The sequence below is a fragment of the Phalacrocorax carbo genome, chromosome 2 (genome assembly GCF_963921805.1).
Source record: "Phalacrocorax carbo chromosome 2, bPhaCar2.1, whole genome shotgun sequence".
NCBI classification, from domain to species: domain Eukaryota; kingdom Metazoa; phylum Chordata; class Aves; order Suliformes; family Phalacrocoracidae; genus Phalacrocorax; species Phalacrocorax carbo.
In genome coordinates, this window is record NC_087514.1 from 147,806,589 (window position 1) to 147,820,649 (window position 14,061).

The following is a 14,061-nucleotide window of genomic DNA, read 5'->3' on the forward strand; positions in this document are numbered from 1 at the left end:
TGTGGGGACTCCGCGGCCCTATGGAGAGCGAGTTTATTCCCCGTGCGGCGCGAAAAACCCCGGCGTGGGCCGGCGCGGCGGTGTCAGGCAACAGCGGAGATCCCCGAGGAGGAATCGCAGTGGTGGTAAGAAAGAAAAAAAAAAGGGGAGGAAAAAAAAGAAAAAAATTAAACCCAAAGCCCCCCCCAAGGAGAAAGGCGCGGCGGGGGCACCTGCGGGAGCGCTACGCCTGGCCTTATTTTTCTTTTTTTTTTTTTTCCTTTTAATTTTCCCCCTCCCAGGGAGCGGAGGGGGAGAGGGAGCCGGGCAGGGGGAACCCGCAAGAGCTGCCGGGCACTGCGGTGCGCGGGACTCAGCCAGGGCAGCCTGGGCCCTGCCGCGACCCCCCCGCCCGGTACCCCCCGGGCCCGATCCCGCCTGCGCCGCGCTGCGCTGGACGCGGAGGGGCGGCAGCGGGGGACCGGCCGCCTCTGCGGGCCGGGCAAGCCCCTGCGTGGAGCCCTCGCCCGATGCTCCCGGGGACCGCAGCACGCCACGCAGAGCGGAGCACATACATCTGCCTATAACGCGTTCCGGTGTAACCCCGCACTCCCGCGGGTACACCTCCACGCCTCTGCGTGTGTATTCGTAGTGCAGAGGCGTGAAACCCCCTCTCCCCAGACTTAGCGGTCCGCACACTCCCGCGCATCTCTATGGGCGCCTGCACCCGCACCTGGACCTACACCTACACATTTAACACACGTGCGCGGGAGAGCGCGCGGCGGGCGGGCGGGCGCGTGATGTCACGGGCGGTGTCGGGGCGGCCCCGCCCCCCGCCGCGCCGCTTCCGCTCGGTTGCCTTAGCGACGGGTACACAGTGTGGCCCTGCGCGGGCGCGCAGCCGCCGCCATGAGCCACCGGCACGTCCTGCAAGGTAGGCCGGGGCGGCGGGGCCGGGGCGGCGGGGCGGCCGCTCACCCGGTGCCCCGGCCGCTCACCCGGTGCCGCCGCCCGCAGTTTTCGAGCAGTACCAGCGCGCCCGGACGCAGTTCGTGCAGGCGGTGGCCGAGCTCGCCGCCCGGCCGCAGAACATCGAGACCCTCCAAAACGCAGGTACGCGCTTCCCGCTGCGCGCGGGCCGGGCCGGGCCTGCGCGGCTGCGGGGGTTTCCGTGCCCCGGCGCCGCTGGGCGCGGCGGGGCTGGGCTCTCACGGGGCTGCCGGGGCGCTTTCGTGTTTTCCCTGCCCCCTCCCCCCAGTCTGGCCCCTGATTTCCCAAGGCTTTCTCCCCGCGGGGTCTGGCGTTGTCCCCCGACACGGGGACGGGCTCGGCGAGTCCCGCGCGGCGCGGTGGGAAAGTGCGCTGCGCTCGGGAGCTGCGTGGGCTCGTCTGCGGCGTGGTTTCTGCGTGTGTGGTGAGGTAGGTGTCTCCGCCCGTGATCTCATAACTTACTTTTATTTCAGGAAAAGTCTCTCAGCACAACTCACTTCTTCATTTGCTTCCCCGTGCTTCCAATACAGCTTCATGTAAAGCGTAGAAATTGGAATTCCCGGTGAAGCCGGCGCTGACTTGCCAAGGAAAACCTCCTTTAGAAGTAGCTATTTTTATACCAGCTTTACAAGTTGTTCCTAAACTCTTCAGTGCTTTTCACCAGCAGATTTACTCAGCTTAGGAGGGATTCGCTTTTGTTATATTGCTGTCGTGGGATGTCGTGAACCAAATTGAGCGTTTTTAGAAACAGGAGCTGCGGGAGCACTTCTGCCAGCTGTTGTGCTGCTGGCATCTGGCAGAGCTGCTCCCCTTGTCCCGAGTTCCTGAGCTTTTTAAAAGAGGAAAAAGAAGTAGTCCTCAGTAATTGATTACCTGAAAGGCAGATTGAAAACGTGCTATAAATCTGTAGTTGGTTTACCATATGGTATTCATTAATTGATCTTGTTTTGGTTTGTCTTGATTTTGTTTTTAATACTTGTTTCCCGAATCTAGTAAAGCTGTCAGTCTTTTCTGAGATACAATGGGAACAAACAAACAAACAAAGAAAACCAGTCACGTAAATACTTTGAACTTTTGGTTGTTGTATTTATAACTGTCTATTGAAATGGTTTTGTTGAAAACCTATCACTTAAATTCTTGTTAAAAGAAACATTTGCTTTGATTATGGGAGTGATGTGTTGACGCATCTTTTGTATGGCCTTGTGCCTCCTGATCCCCCCCGTCCCCCTCCCCATCTTTCAGTGAGTTAATGCCACTGCTTTAGTTTATACAAATTATCCCCATTTACCAAAGGGACATCTTGGCCATAGGAATAACCTGTATCGTATTTGTAAGAAGAGGTCCCTCTGTGTCCACTTACAGTACTGGTTTTAGCTGCTCACAGAGAGAGATCCCTTTTTGGCAGGCTTCTTACAGTTAAATGCAGAAAGTTTCTATTTTAAGAAAGCAAACAAGGTACTGAGCTAACTTTAATTACACTGTATTTCTTAAAATAATTATTTGATGTAATCTGCTTGGTAGCTTTACCTCAGAACGGATTTGTTAATTGTGCAGAAGAAATAATCTGTTCAGAGGCCTGAAACATTTTTCTGCACACAGCTGGTGTTGGTCTGAAGGTTAATTTTACAAGGATCAGGCTCTGGGGTAGTAACGTGGAAATGCACATCCTTCTTGTCTCATTCTGGTACTGAGCTGCTCCTCCATTGGATTTAGTTTTTCAGATGCTAGAAAAGAGGGGAATGTCTGCAAATATAGTTTTTCCTGTAACAATTTGTTTGAATGGCTGAGGCCCACAAATATTTTACTCTCTTCCCCAGCCTGTGCCTTTAAAACTAATTCATAGTTATATAATTAAAATGATAGCTGTTAATTTTGACCTTTTCTGGATGTGCTAGGTACAGGTTTTAAAACTTCCTCCTAAATGAAATGTGATTAAGTGGTTTTTAAAACCTCCTCCCCCCAAATAAAATATGATTTGGTCCTTTTTTAAAGCACTTACACAAATATTTTGAGATACAGCTGTCTAGCAGATAACTGGCATACCTTTTATGGTCTTGATCTAGTGAGTTCTGCAGCAATGATTTGAGAAAGAAAGATGTCTGTCTATAACTGTGTCTCTGTACAAATCCATATATAACAGGGCTGGGGGCTTGTTTCTTATTCTGGTAAAGAAAGTTAGCTACCCCTTAGGGAGAACACTGTTTTAAGAAGATGTGGAAAGTCTTTGCCTGCTGTCATTTTCCGTTAGCTTTAGGAGTCAGGGGCACCTTGCAGGGTTCTTTGGTTGGATCTCAAAGGTTGTCAGGGTTTAGTCTTTTCTCATCTGAAACAGAAGGTGAGATGACAGTGACCTGAATTTGAACAAAATTGAGCCCTTAAAATGTACTGTAGTGTACTCTTGTATTATTGGCCTAGGTCTGTATTCCTGGAATATCCAAAATTCAGACGGGCAGCAGTGAAATCACTGCTCAGGGAATAAAATGTTGGGTCCCATTTTTAGATGTCCTTCTGATAAATACTTAATATCTTATAAGGAAAATAAATAATAGTTTGAGACCTTGCTCTTTGAGGAGGTGTCTCTGGACACCATGCTAATATCATGAAAGATGGAGGTGTACTTAAAAAATAATTATTTAATACAGTCTAAGCCTGGCTTTTGTGGTGTTAAATCAGGTACTAACAGTGGTATTGCTGCAAATTAGGAGGTGGTGGACTGCAGCATGGAGGGGAGCAAGCAGCCAGGATCAGAGGTGGGAACTTCTTATGCTGGCTTGGCTGTTGAGAAACCTTAAGGTCCATTACTGTGGAGACTCCTATGTATTATCTGTCAGGAAAACTGGTGGGAACTGGCAAGCTGGAAAGGGCAGAGAGGGCCAACAGGATACACACCTTTTCCCAGGGCACCTCTCTTCTGAAGCTTCTGTATCTCATCAAACTCTGGAGCTGCCTTTCCCACTGAGCAGAGATCCCCAAAGTGGTTGTAACCAGGGAACTGGAATCTGGCCCTGGACTTTGACACATTTACAGGGCACTGGCTCTCTTGTGGTCAGGAATGCCCTGGGGAGTTAGTGCCTGGGAGCTCAGCAGCTTTCTGGTGGCAGGGAAGTGCAAGGAATGATCAGAGAAATTCCTTTGTCAGAGCTCATTCCTGTGTGTTTTCCAACTCTGTGGTTGGCGTTAAGGTTGTTCCTTATGACTAAATACTACTGCGAATTGCAGGGTTTGTCCTTTGAATGGATGCTTGGATCAAAAAAAAAAAGACTTTAAAACTTCTAAACTTTTTCTGTTTAGTAAATGTATACTTGGAACAAAGACAGAAAAATAATTTATCAAATCTCGCTTCTGGAGGGCTGCTGACTAATGGGAGAAGCTACTCTGATAGTAATGGTTTTAAACATATTCTTTAAAAAGAAATCTATTAATTTGGCAGCTACAGGTCGTGAAGTTTGGTACTGGAATGCATTGTTGACACACACCGCCCCCTTCCAAAATCTAAAATCCTAGAAATAGGCTATTTTAAATTATAATGGCAGATGAACTTCAGCTTGCTTTCTTGCACTGAGATTTAGGCAGCTTCCTGTCTTTTAGAAAATTTAGGAGAAAATCTGAACCAGTTCCAGTATGTTTCTAAGAGTGGTAGTCACTGAGGGTCTAATTCTTCTTTCTTCATCTGCTTTGTGAAGTGTAGCACTCTGTAAATAGTCCCTTTGAAATAGTGTTTTGTTTTGATTTTTTTAAAGAGACATTTACAATTTAGCACTAGTAAATGTATCAGAATAAGACTTGAATTCCTTCTAGGTGTTCATTTTTGTATTCTCTCATAGTATGAATGACATTTTTATTTATTTATTTTGCGTTAGAACTTGTGGTGATGGGATTGTTGCTTTTAATTTGAAAGTTATTTAAGGATATCATTGGGATTAAGAAACAGTTTAGTCTAGCAATTCAGCCTTTGACTTTAAAGATATCACAATATCACCTCTTTAACCATTTCTTGGGGCTGATCACATTTTTAAGCATAGTGGCAATGGGAGTCATAGAGAAAGCTGAGTCTGGAACATGGAAAAAGAAAATGGAAGCTCTGTGGTCTAGCAGACTGTGTGTTGCTGTGGGACTTGGTGTGCTGGGACCCTGTACACCTGGGTTCCCTTCTCATTGCTGCTGGGGTATTTTTATCATCTCGGGCAGATAACTTCAACTTCTGTTCCTCTGCCTTACCTACTTGCTGGCCAGTCTGCAAGGTTCCAGGAAAGTTCCAAAATGTCGGTGTAAAGAAAGACCTTTTCCCAGTGAATCTCTTCCAACTGGACAGTCAACCATTGGAATGATCTCCCCAGGGAAGTGGTTGACTTGGCCACGTTGGACACCTTTAAGAGTCATCTGGACAGGGTGCTGGGCCATCTTGTCTAGACTGTGCTCTTCCTAGAAAAGTTGAACTAGATGATCCCTGAGGTTCCTTCCAACCTGGGATTCTGTGAACTGTCTTCCCACCTCATCAGCCCCAACCCTGAGCCTAGGTCTCTGTTCCGTTCTGCCTGGTATCAAGCTACTTCTGAGGCCTTACGCTCCAGCATACAAGCTGTACTCCAGGACCAGTCCTCTCCTCCTCTTTTACCTCTGGGCATCATCTCCTGCATCTGTTCCTCACAGTCCATGTTGGCAAGAGGCTATAGTCTGGGGTCAGGGTTTGTCTGCATCTAACAAGGGTTCCATCACAAACCCTTGATCTGCATGGCAGATTTTCCCCTACTTCGTGGTCTGTGTTTATACAGTTAAAAACATGATGTCATGAGTGTTAGTTCTTCCCTGGCTCTAGAGCTATTCCACTGGTACAGGTTTTAAAAGCTGTATTTCCAAAACTTTGGAGTGGTTTAGGAGTCTTTATTTTTGAGAAAAGGCTGTTCAGATTTATTTCACTTATCCAATTACATTGGGTCTTTTTGACCATGCTTTTTTCAACCTCTATTCCTAGTGTACGTATTTTAAGTGTACCTATTTTAAATGCAACGGTTGGGCACTTGGCCCTGTGTTAGGAGGATCAGAGTCTGGGAAGGGATTTCAGGATGCAGTTCCACATTTTAAATAATACTAAAGAATGTGCTCTGATAGCTCAGTGCTTTGTAGAAAGCCTGCTGGGAGTGTAGGGTGTATAGGGAGGATGGCTGTTGAGTCAGTTGTGCAGAAAAAGAGCTTCTTCCTTAAAGCATCTGTGTTTTTGCCCTATCTGGACCTTGCAAGTGGATATACATGGACAGTGCCCCCATGTACCCAGTTTCAGCATTCGGGTTTATGCACTCTCTCTTGTGAAGGATACACTTTTTTTTAGTTATTTTGAGTAAAAAGCTTTGAGCTTTAGAGGGAGGAGAAGTAGGAGGGAAGTATGCAATGTGGCATGAAAAGCAAAAGGTTATCTCTGGAGTTGTAGTAGATCAAGTGAGGAGAGTGGCTTTCCCTGGTGCCTGATGAAGGGAAGAAGGAGGCTGTGTATTAAGGAAAGTCCCAGAGACATGACAGAGAAGGAGAAAGTAAATGCAGCTGAAGCTGGAGGAATGGCTTTTTCTGTAACTCAATCAACTGAAAGCTCAACTGCTCCAGGATTATTCTTCTCAGCCTCCTGGCCTGTTTGGAAGAGATTTGCAAGTAGAAATTTCAAAGCCAGAATTTGTTGGGAATTTCTGTCTCATCTTAGCGAGTGGCCATTAAAAAGAAACAGCTCCTTGTGACCACCTTGGTTTTTGTGTGTCTGTGAAGGATTGAGTGGTGGCCACTAACTAGCCCCGTGAGGGGCATTTTCAGAAACTCAGTCCTCTTGGAACAAGATTAGTTCTGCTCCATTAATGTAGAAACAGGGTCTGGAAAACGATCAGCCAGATCAGCTTTTAAGGAGGAGAAACTTAACTGCTCCTCAATCCTTCAGAAATCTCCAGTGCCGCTGTCAAATTGAATCTGCATTACGTCCCACACCATCTGGTAATTGCTGTACGAATTACTTCATTACCCAGAGTCCCTGTTACCAAACTGTATTTATGTTGCCTTTAATATTTGAAGGATTGTAGTAGTGTTGTGCATGGAACCGTCACAGTGAGGAGTCCTTTTTCGGGGTGAGTCATGCTTTAGGAGTATGTACTTGAGATGTGTGTACTGTGTCGTCTCTGGAAGAGGCTGCATCAAGACGAGTGAGTGTGGAAGTTCTCTCTCTCACTGTTCTCAGAAAATTGTTTTACATCTCCTGTTTAAAACTTGCTGTTATGCTGCTTCTAGGAAAGGGTAGTTGAAGATAGGGAGCGAGGGTGAGGCAGAAATAAATTTTCATTTGATTTCCTTGTTAAATCAGCTGAACTTAACATCATGAGCCCTGAAAAATCAAGGTGATATGACGAATGTTTGGGCGCTCATGTTAGCTCACTGAATGTTTGTAGTGTAACAGGTAGTACACAGATGTGAGAAGACAATGTTATATTTGATCCAAAGCAGAAATTAGAAGGACAGCATCTTCAAGATCAGAGTGTGTCCAGAAACAACACTAGAGTAGAATAATTTTTTTCCACATTTACATTTTTAAATGGAAATAAATTTTATTTTTAAGGAAGGAGAATAGGGTAGGAGTGGTCATCTTCAGGAGCAGAAATGGAGAGAATTTGAAATGTAGAGTGATGTTTCACTGACTTGTGACTATTCAAGTTTGACAAGGGTTTGGTGGGGCAGGAGGAAGGTAGAGGGATTCTGCCTGACTTCCAGGTGGTTTTCCTCAAGAAATCAAAATGACCAAATGAGGATAGCTGTCTCCAGAACAGTGACTGTTTGTTTGGCTACAGAAACCTGGAATGTAAAAACTTGGAACATGCTGCTGCCCTGAGTGGTTTTGTTTTTGTTTTTCCCCCACGATAGGCAGCAGCCAGCACTTGCTTGCTAAAAGAAAGTGCATCAGGCCTATGCACAACAGCTCCACTTGAAATGTGTGTATAAGGGTGATTCAGATTCTAAAGTGTCATTCTTTGAAACAAATCTGAGTGGGAAACTGAGGATAGAAAGGGGAATCGTTCCTTGCCCAAGGTCAGTCAAGGTTCTGTGATGCAAGAGACAATATTTGGCAGTTATTCTTTGTTACTCTCTTTCTGAGTTGCTAGTGGGAACTCTTCCAAAACAAATCTAGTCCAATGGTCTAAATGCCTTATTTTGTAGTTTACTTTCTGTGTTGCTGCCTTTTGAATTGCACTTAATGAATTTCCTACTTCTGTCACAAGAGACTTATTTAGAAGACCATCAAAGAGTTCTCCTAAAGTTTTCGGCAACGAGACACTACAACTCCCTGCTCTGTATGGTCCTGTTCACTTGAGTTACTGGTAGAGGAAAAAGAAGTTGTTGGTTCTTACCTATTTTCTTGCCTTAAGGTAATGTTAAAGAAATTTGAATGTAATTTAAAATGCTGATAGGAATCCTGGCTTGGGCCTCTTTGGAGAAGAGGAGTGGGCTTTGCTCTAGACAGGACAGTCAAAGGAAACGAAGAGATCAGAGAGGAGCTTACCAAATACAGCTATCTCTGGGAGAAAGAGCTGGGTTGGACAGGAAAACCTCCACTGTATCAGGCACATCTGTCCTTTCCAGCACTATCTTAAAAAATCATAGAAGGAAAGGTGGACATCTTGGTTTTCCTACAGGTGTTTTAGTGAAGACCATATAATCCCTATGTAGCTGTTTTCACACTCTAAGAATTAATTGCTTATTTTTTCTAAGTGCTGTAAAGAGAGAAATACTCAGTTTGCCAAAGATGTAAAAATCATGACAACGGTGAAAACTCTTCAAGCAGTTTGTCTTGCAGAGGAGCCAGAGATGATGGATACTGTCTTGATGCAGAGAAAGAAACTGGTTTTAGAGAAGGTGGGAAGTAGAGGTACAAGCTTTTAATTATGTTCAATGCACAGGCATAATCTAGGCCCATACACTTCTCTCAATTCTTAGTTAATCTGTTGTCAATATAAGTCTTGTACAGCAAGAGGAATTGATTTTTTCCCCCTTGTTCACCAGAGCTCTTGTCATGATAATTATTTGTTCATTGTCTTTTCTCACATGCAGACATCACTTTGGGAAAATATAATTTTCTTGAAGATCAGCACAGTTTCTATTATTTCTAAACCTTTTCCATCCATTCAGTTGGGTTTTTGTTTGTTTTTTTTTTTAACCCTGCTTTAGCATGTTGTGTATTTTCTTCAAACAGTAACTCTGATTTCACTTTCTGTCTCTTCCTCACCTTCAGTTTCAAGTAAAATAATTTGCGGTAGAACATTTTGTGCTGACTTAAATGTCATCACCAAGCTTTACAGGGTAATGAAATGAATGGTGTTGGTCATGGGGAGGCATGCTGCTTGGAAGCATTTTCAGGCTCAAGGCTTTTTAGCCTGTTCTAAAAGTGAAATCTGTATCAGCTAATCTTGAAAATACAAATGATATAAATCTCATATTTGGGACAACTCAAAGCTTATGCATCGGAAAACTTTCTTAAATGTGGTTTTATATTTTGTGGTGTCTAGGCATGTCGTGCAGGCCAGAAACATGTCATGCAGTCTAGATCTAGCTCATGGGTTCCTCCTGGGTAAAGTGATTCTAGTCTGTTTAAATTTCACTGGATTTTGAGACCATCACCAGAATTGAACTGTCTGCCACGTCCTGCTTGAATGTCCGTCCACTCATCAGGCTCTTGGCTTTTCTAGGGTCGCTGCACACCGAGGCACTCCTTTTACCCCCCAGCCACTTCTAACAGCATCTTTTATATCAGTACAACCCTTTAAATTTTTTTTTTCCTTTTTCTTGTTTCTCCTTAAAAAAATTTGTTTTCATATTATCTCAACTTAAGGGCTCAAATGTAATATCTGTACACTAAATACAAGTGTACTACTTCTGACTGTTGCTGCTTTACTGAAATACCCTCAGTGCAAAGACTCAGAATAGCATGAGGTCCCCTTAGGAATTTCAGCAGCTGTTTGACCATGCAACTGATGTTAGAGGGAAGGACAAGAACGTGCTCTGCCATAGAGGGTGCAGATGACTTGCTAGAAGATAGCTCGATATAGATGATATACGGGGTTGGCCCCAACTCACATGTTTATTTGTTTTTACTTTTAATTTGTCATATAAAATACTTCATGCATTTTGATATGAAGCATAACTTGCTAATGAGGCCATACCTGCTTTTTGGGAGAGTTTGTGAGAAGGTGTCAATATAAGGACCATATTCTGAAGTAGTGATTTCTGCAAAGTGCTAAATGAATTCACATTGATCTTGCAATACTGGAGGATCTGGCTTTTGTGTGTTCGTACACAGGCCTCTTTCAGCTCCCAGTGGCTTTGACAGAAGTGCGAGCAGGCCCCAGCTATACTACAGACCTATTTCCATAGGTTCTACATGTACCTGTTCAATTAATGCACATTACAAAGCCATTTTTGGTGCTTGTGTAGTGCTATTAGGCATCACAATTTAATTTCACTTTTTTCTTTTTACTGTGCGCCCTCCTGAGACCTGTATTATTTTGACTTGTGAACATCCTGGGAGGCCATACCTCTCACGGCAGTACAGCTTCTGTCTGGAGTATTGACCTTCCCAGAACGAATTCATTAGTGCTCAGCATGGCCTCCATGGTTAATTTTACTACCCCCCCTACCCCTCTTCAGAGCCACGTATAGATTATTAGGTTATTTTCTTCTTGCTGGGAGCAGTTTGGTTTTAATTTAAAATAAATGTTCTCTGTGAGAATTACACTGCTGCTCAACTTGTTTTTTGTTTTTGTTTTTTTTTTTTTTTTCAGAGTGCCCTTTTATACAGAAGTACACTACGGGTGTAACTTGTTATAGCCTTCATCCCTTTGGGCTAGTCCCTGCTCTAAGGCCCTCAGCTTTTCCTTGTCATGGTGTGCCTGTTCAACACCTAGGTGTCATCTGCCATTAGGCAGTGATCCCACTGTGTGGGACTGTCGCACCAAAAGACCTTTGCTCAGTGCTTGTAACCGCATGAGCCCTTGAGAAGGGAAGTCTTGCTTTCTTCCACAGTCACCCAGCTAAATCTTTATCTTTGTTAGCAAAAAAATGTAGTGGAAAGAACTGAGACAGCTGATGTGGACATTTCTATCTCTGGGTGTTTGGTGTTCTGTTGTAGCACTTCTGCATCTTCAGAGAGCATTGCTTTCTGGCTGAGGTATAAAGCTCAGAAGTACTAATTCATGCAGCTGGCTGGTACAGGGACAGGGCTTTCAAAGAATTGCAATTCAAGTAATTTTTCTCTCCCAGACCTTACAAATCATATTTTTTTAGGTAAACATGTGGATGTCATTTATACCCCTATCGAAGAGTCTTAGTTTAACTGTAGGAAGAGCTTTGACATACATAGTGGTCATCTTTGATTATCCTTGTTGCCTTTCACTGAACTTTTTTCCAGTTCTGCTGTAGGGGAGGGTATTAAATGTAGGATAGATTAATACAATAGCATAGTGACAGTCTCTGCTTTGACCGATATTCCTTCCAAATAATCCTGAGCGCTCTGTATACTTCTGTGGGTAAAGTTTCTTTTCTACTGAGCAATGAGCTGCTATCTCCATGGAACTGTCTGTTCCAACATTGAGATCTTTCTCCTGGGTGGTAGTGTTCTGTTTGTTGTCCATCACTGCATGTGTGAGGTTGGAATTGGCTTTCCCATGTGTGTTCCATTTCACTTGCCATTTCGTTATGCAGTTTTTCAGTCTCTAGTTCCTTACAGTCTCCCTCACTGGTACTACCTTGAACAACTTTGAGTCACGAGAAAAGTCTCACCTTACTGTTCATGCTGTTCCAGATCACAGATGAATACTGAATAGCACATGTCCCAGCACGGAGGCCTGCAGAACTGCACTGTGACCTCCTCCCTCCTATTGTAAGAATGGAAAGTTTACTCCTCCCGCTTCCTATTTTTAGCCAGATGTTTATCCATGTAAGGACTTTCTTAGGCTGTAACTGCTAATGGTTCATGTCACAGCTGCTTACCTCACCTATAATTTCAAGTATGTATTGTAACACTGCCTTAGAGAATGGACTTTCGTATTCTTCAATGTTTAACTGACACATTGCAGACTCATCAGTGAAAACACATCATAAATAATAACATAAGAAAATCTTCAACTCTTCTATCTGGAGTGTAATATATTATGGATATTGGTCCCCAAATCAACCATTGCTTATAACAGATGAAATGTAATTTGGTGTAATTCAACATAGAGGTTCTGCTGGCATGCCGAATGAGTGACCTGCCAACGTCAGCTCACCAGGACCTCCAGATGGAGTTTTCTGTGCATACGTCAACACATGCATTTTATATAAGTTTGAGTATACCTTATTTACTTGTGTATGCTTTAACACATGTATTTTATAGATGTTTGAATATAGCTTATTTCTACATGTGAATTTTTTTATATTTCAGAAGTGTTTTGTACCTATGAAAATGGGCAGAAACATTGGTATGCATTGGCAGTGCTATCCAAGTGCTGACTTCATTTCAGTGGAACACCTGGATTTCCTACAAGTTCTTATCACCTGGAAGAGTAATTTAATAGGTTTTTGTGAATAAAGGCAAATGTTTAGAAAAATTTCTGCTTACCAAATGGGCTTTTCTCTTCCTGGTGTAACTCAGGTGTAATGTCTTTGCTGAGACCTCTTTTGCTGGATGTCATCCCAACTATTCAACAGACTGCTGCTTTGGCTCTTGGGAGACTTGCCAATTATAACGATGACCTGGCAGAGGCTGTCGTGAAGGGAGATATTCTTCCACAGCTCGTGGGTTCATTGTCTGAGCAGAATGTAAGGCATCATTTGTTTTCTTAAGTAATCATTTTTTTAACTATTGCACAGGGACAGAGAAATCTTTCTGTATCAGCTATCTGCTGTTATTCTAATATAGCAATAAAAAATGTACTGAAGACAGAGACACCATGTATGTTTGAACTCCTGAGGGATCAATGTGTACTGTGTGCCTAAGTTTGACTTTAAATAAGCTTGACTTTAAAATATCATCTTACCTTTTAGTGCACTATAGGAAATATGTTCATGGCACTGCTATGTTTTTGAAATGTTGAGTGATACTTTATAAAAGGTTGCTCTTTAAAAATCAGCCAATTTGAAAACAGTAGTGGTAATTGACTAGGATTTGTTGATAATACCAAACACTTGTAAAATACATATAAAAACCCTGAACTTCTGTAATTAAATATTTAATATCTCCAAACATAGCCTTTTGGAAATCTGTAGCATGAGAAGTATCAAACCACTGACACAGGAGAATACTTTGAAAGGTTTTAATCTTCATATTTGTCAAAAAAACCCCAACAACAAAAAAGTGATTGCAATGCAAATAAATCTGGTGGTCTCTCTTTCTCCCTTGCCACTTTTCTTCAGGTTTTGCATATATTCCAGCTTTGTTTTTTTTTTTTTTCCAGTGATCCTAACCTAGATTAACAGAAATACTTTCAAATAAGGTTCCTAATAACTGGAAAGAGAAAGAAACAGCTGAGGGTTAAGAGCATTGATATTACGGTGAAACTTAGGTTGCAGTTTTATTTATTTGGTTTAGGAAAAGTAGGATTTCAGTGGAAATATCATTTGTAAAACTAGATATTTTAATTTTAATTTTTTGGAAGAAAACATGAAAGTGCTCATTGCATATTTTTTGTGTGTATCTGGTCATTGCCTGTGCAATTAATCTTAAAAAAAAAAAAAGACAAAGAAAAACCTTGATGTCAAGATACTGATATAGTATGGAAAGAAAGTTAAGGTTTTAGTTAGACAAATTTATTACCATTTTGGTTATTTTATTTCTATTTTTAAGGGAAGAAGGGGAACAAAACTCTTTATCCTCTATTTTCGAGTTGGAAACCACCCCCTGCTACAACTCACAGCCCTCACTAAATTAGCTTGAGTACCCTGATTTATCTCTTCCATGTTACTGCCTGTGCTGTCGTTACATCGAGATGGCTGTAATTCAGAATCACTTGGGGCAGCAGCAAGATTAGTGTGAGGTCATGGAAAGCCTACTATGCCTTGGTGACTGAGGGCAAGTGAAGGAAACTCATTATCCAG

At 42.9% G+C, this 14,061-nt stretch overlaps 1 protein-coding gene across 4 annotated transcripts in view; it reads left to right on the forward strand.

Moving 5' to 3' along the window:
- The first annotated feature begins 828 nt into the window (after positions 1–828).
- The window catches only part of SPAG6 (sperm associated antigen 6), a 34,759-nt gene continuing 21,526 nt past the window's right edge, over positions 829–14,061 (forward strand). Inside the window, exons 1-3 of one of the 4 annotated variants that reach the window (XM_064444783.1) lie at positions 829–913; positions 997–1,092; positions 12,620–12,786. In XM_064444783.1, coding sequence (XP_064300853.1) covers positions 889–913; positions 997–1,092; positions 12,620–12,786 — 288 coding nt within the window. In that variant the 5' untranslated portion in view covers positions 829–888. Of the gene's footprint in view, positions 914–996; positions 1,093–1,237; positions 1,399–11,788; positions 11,867–12,409; positions 12,787–14,061 lie in introns of those variants that run through there. The other 3 variants (XM_064444784.1, XM_064444786.1, XM_064444787.1) reach the window with 3 other exon arrangements.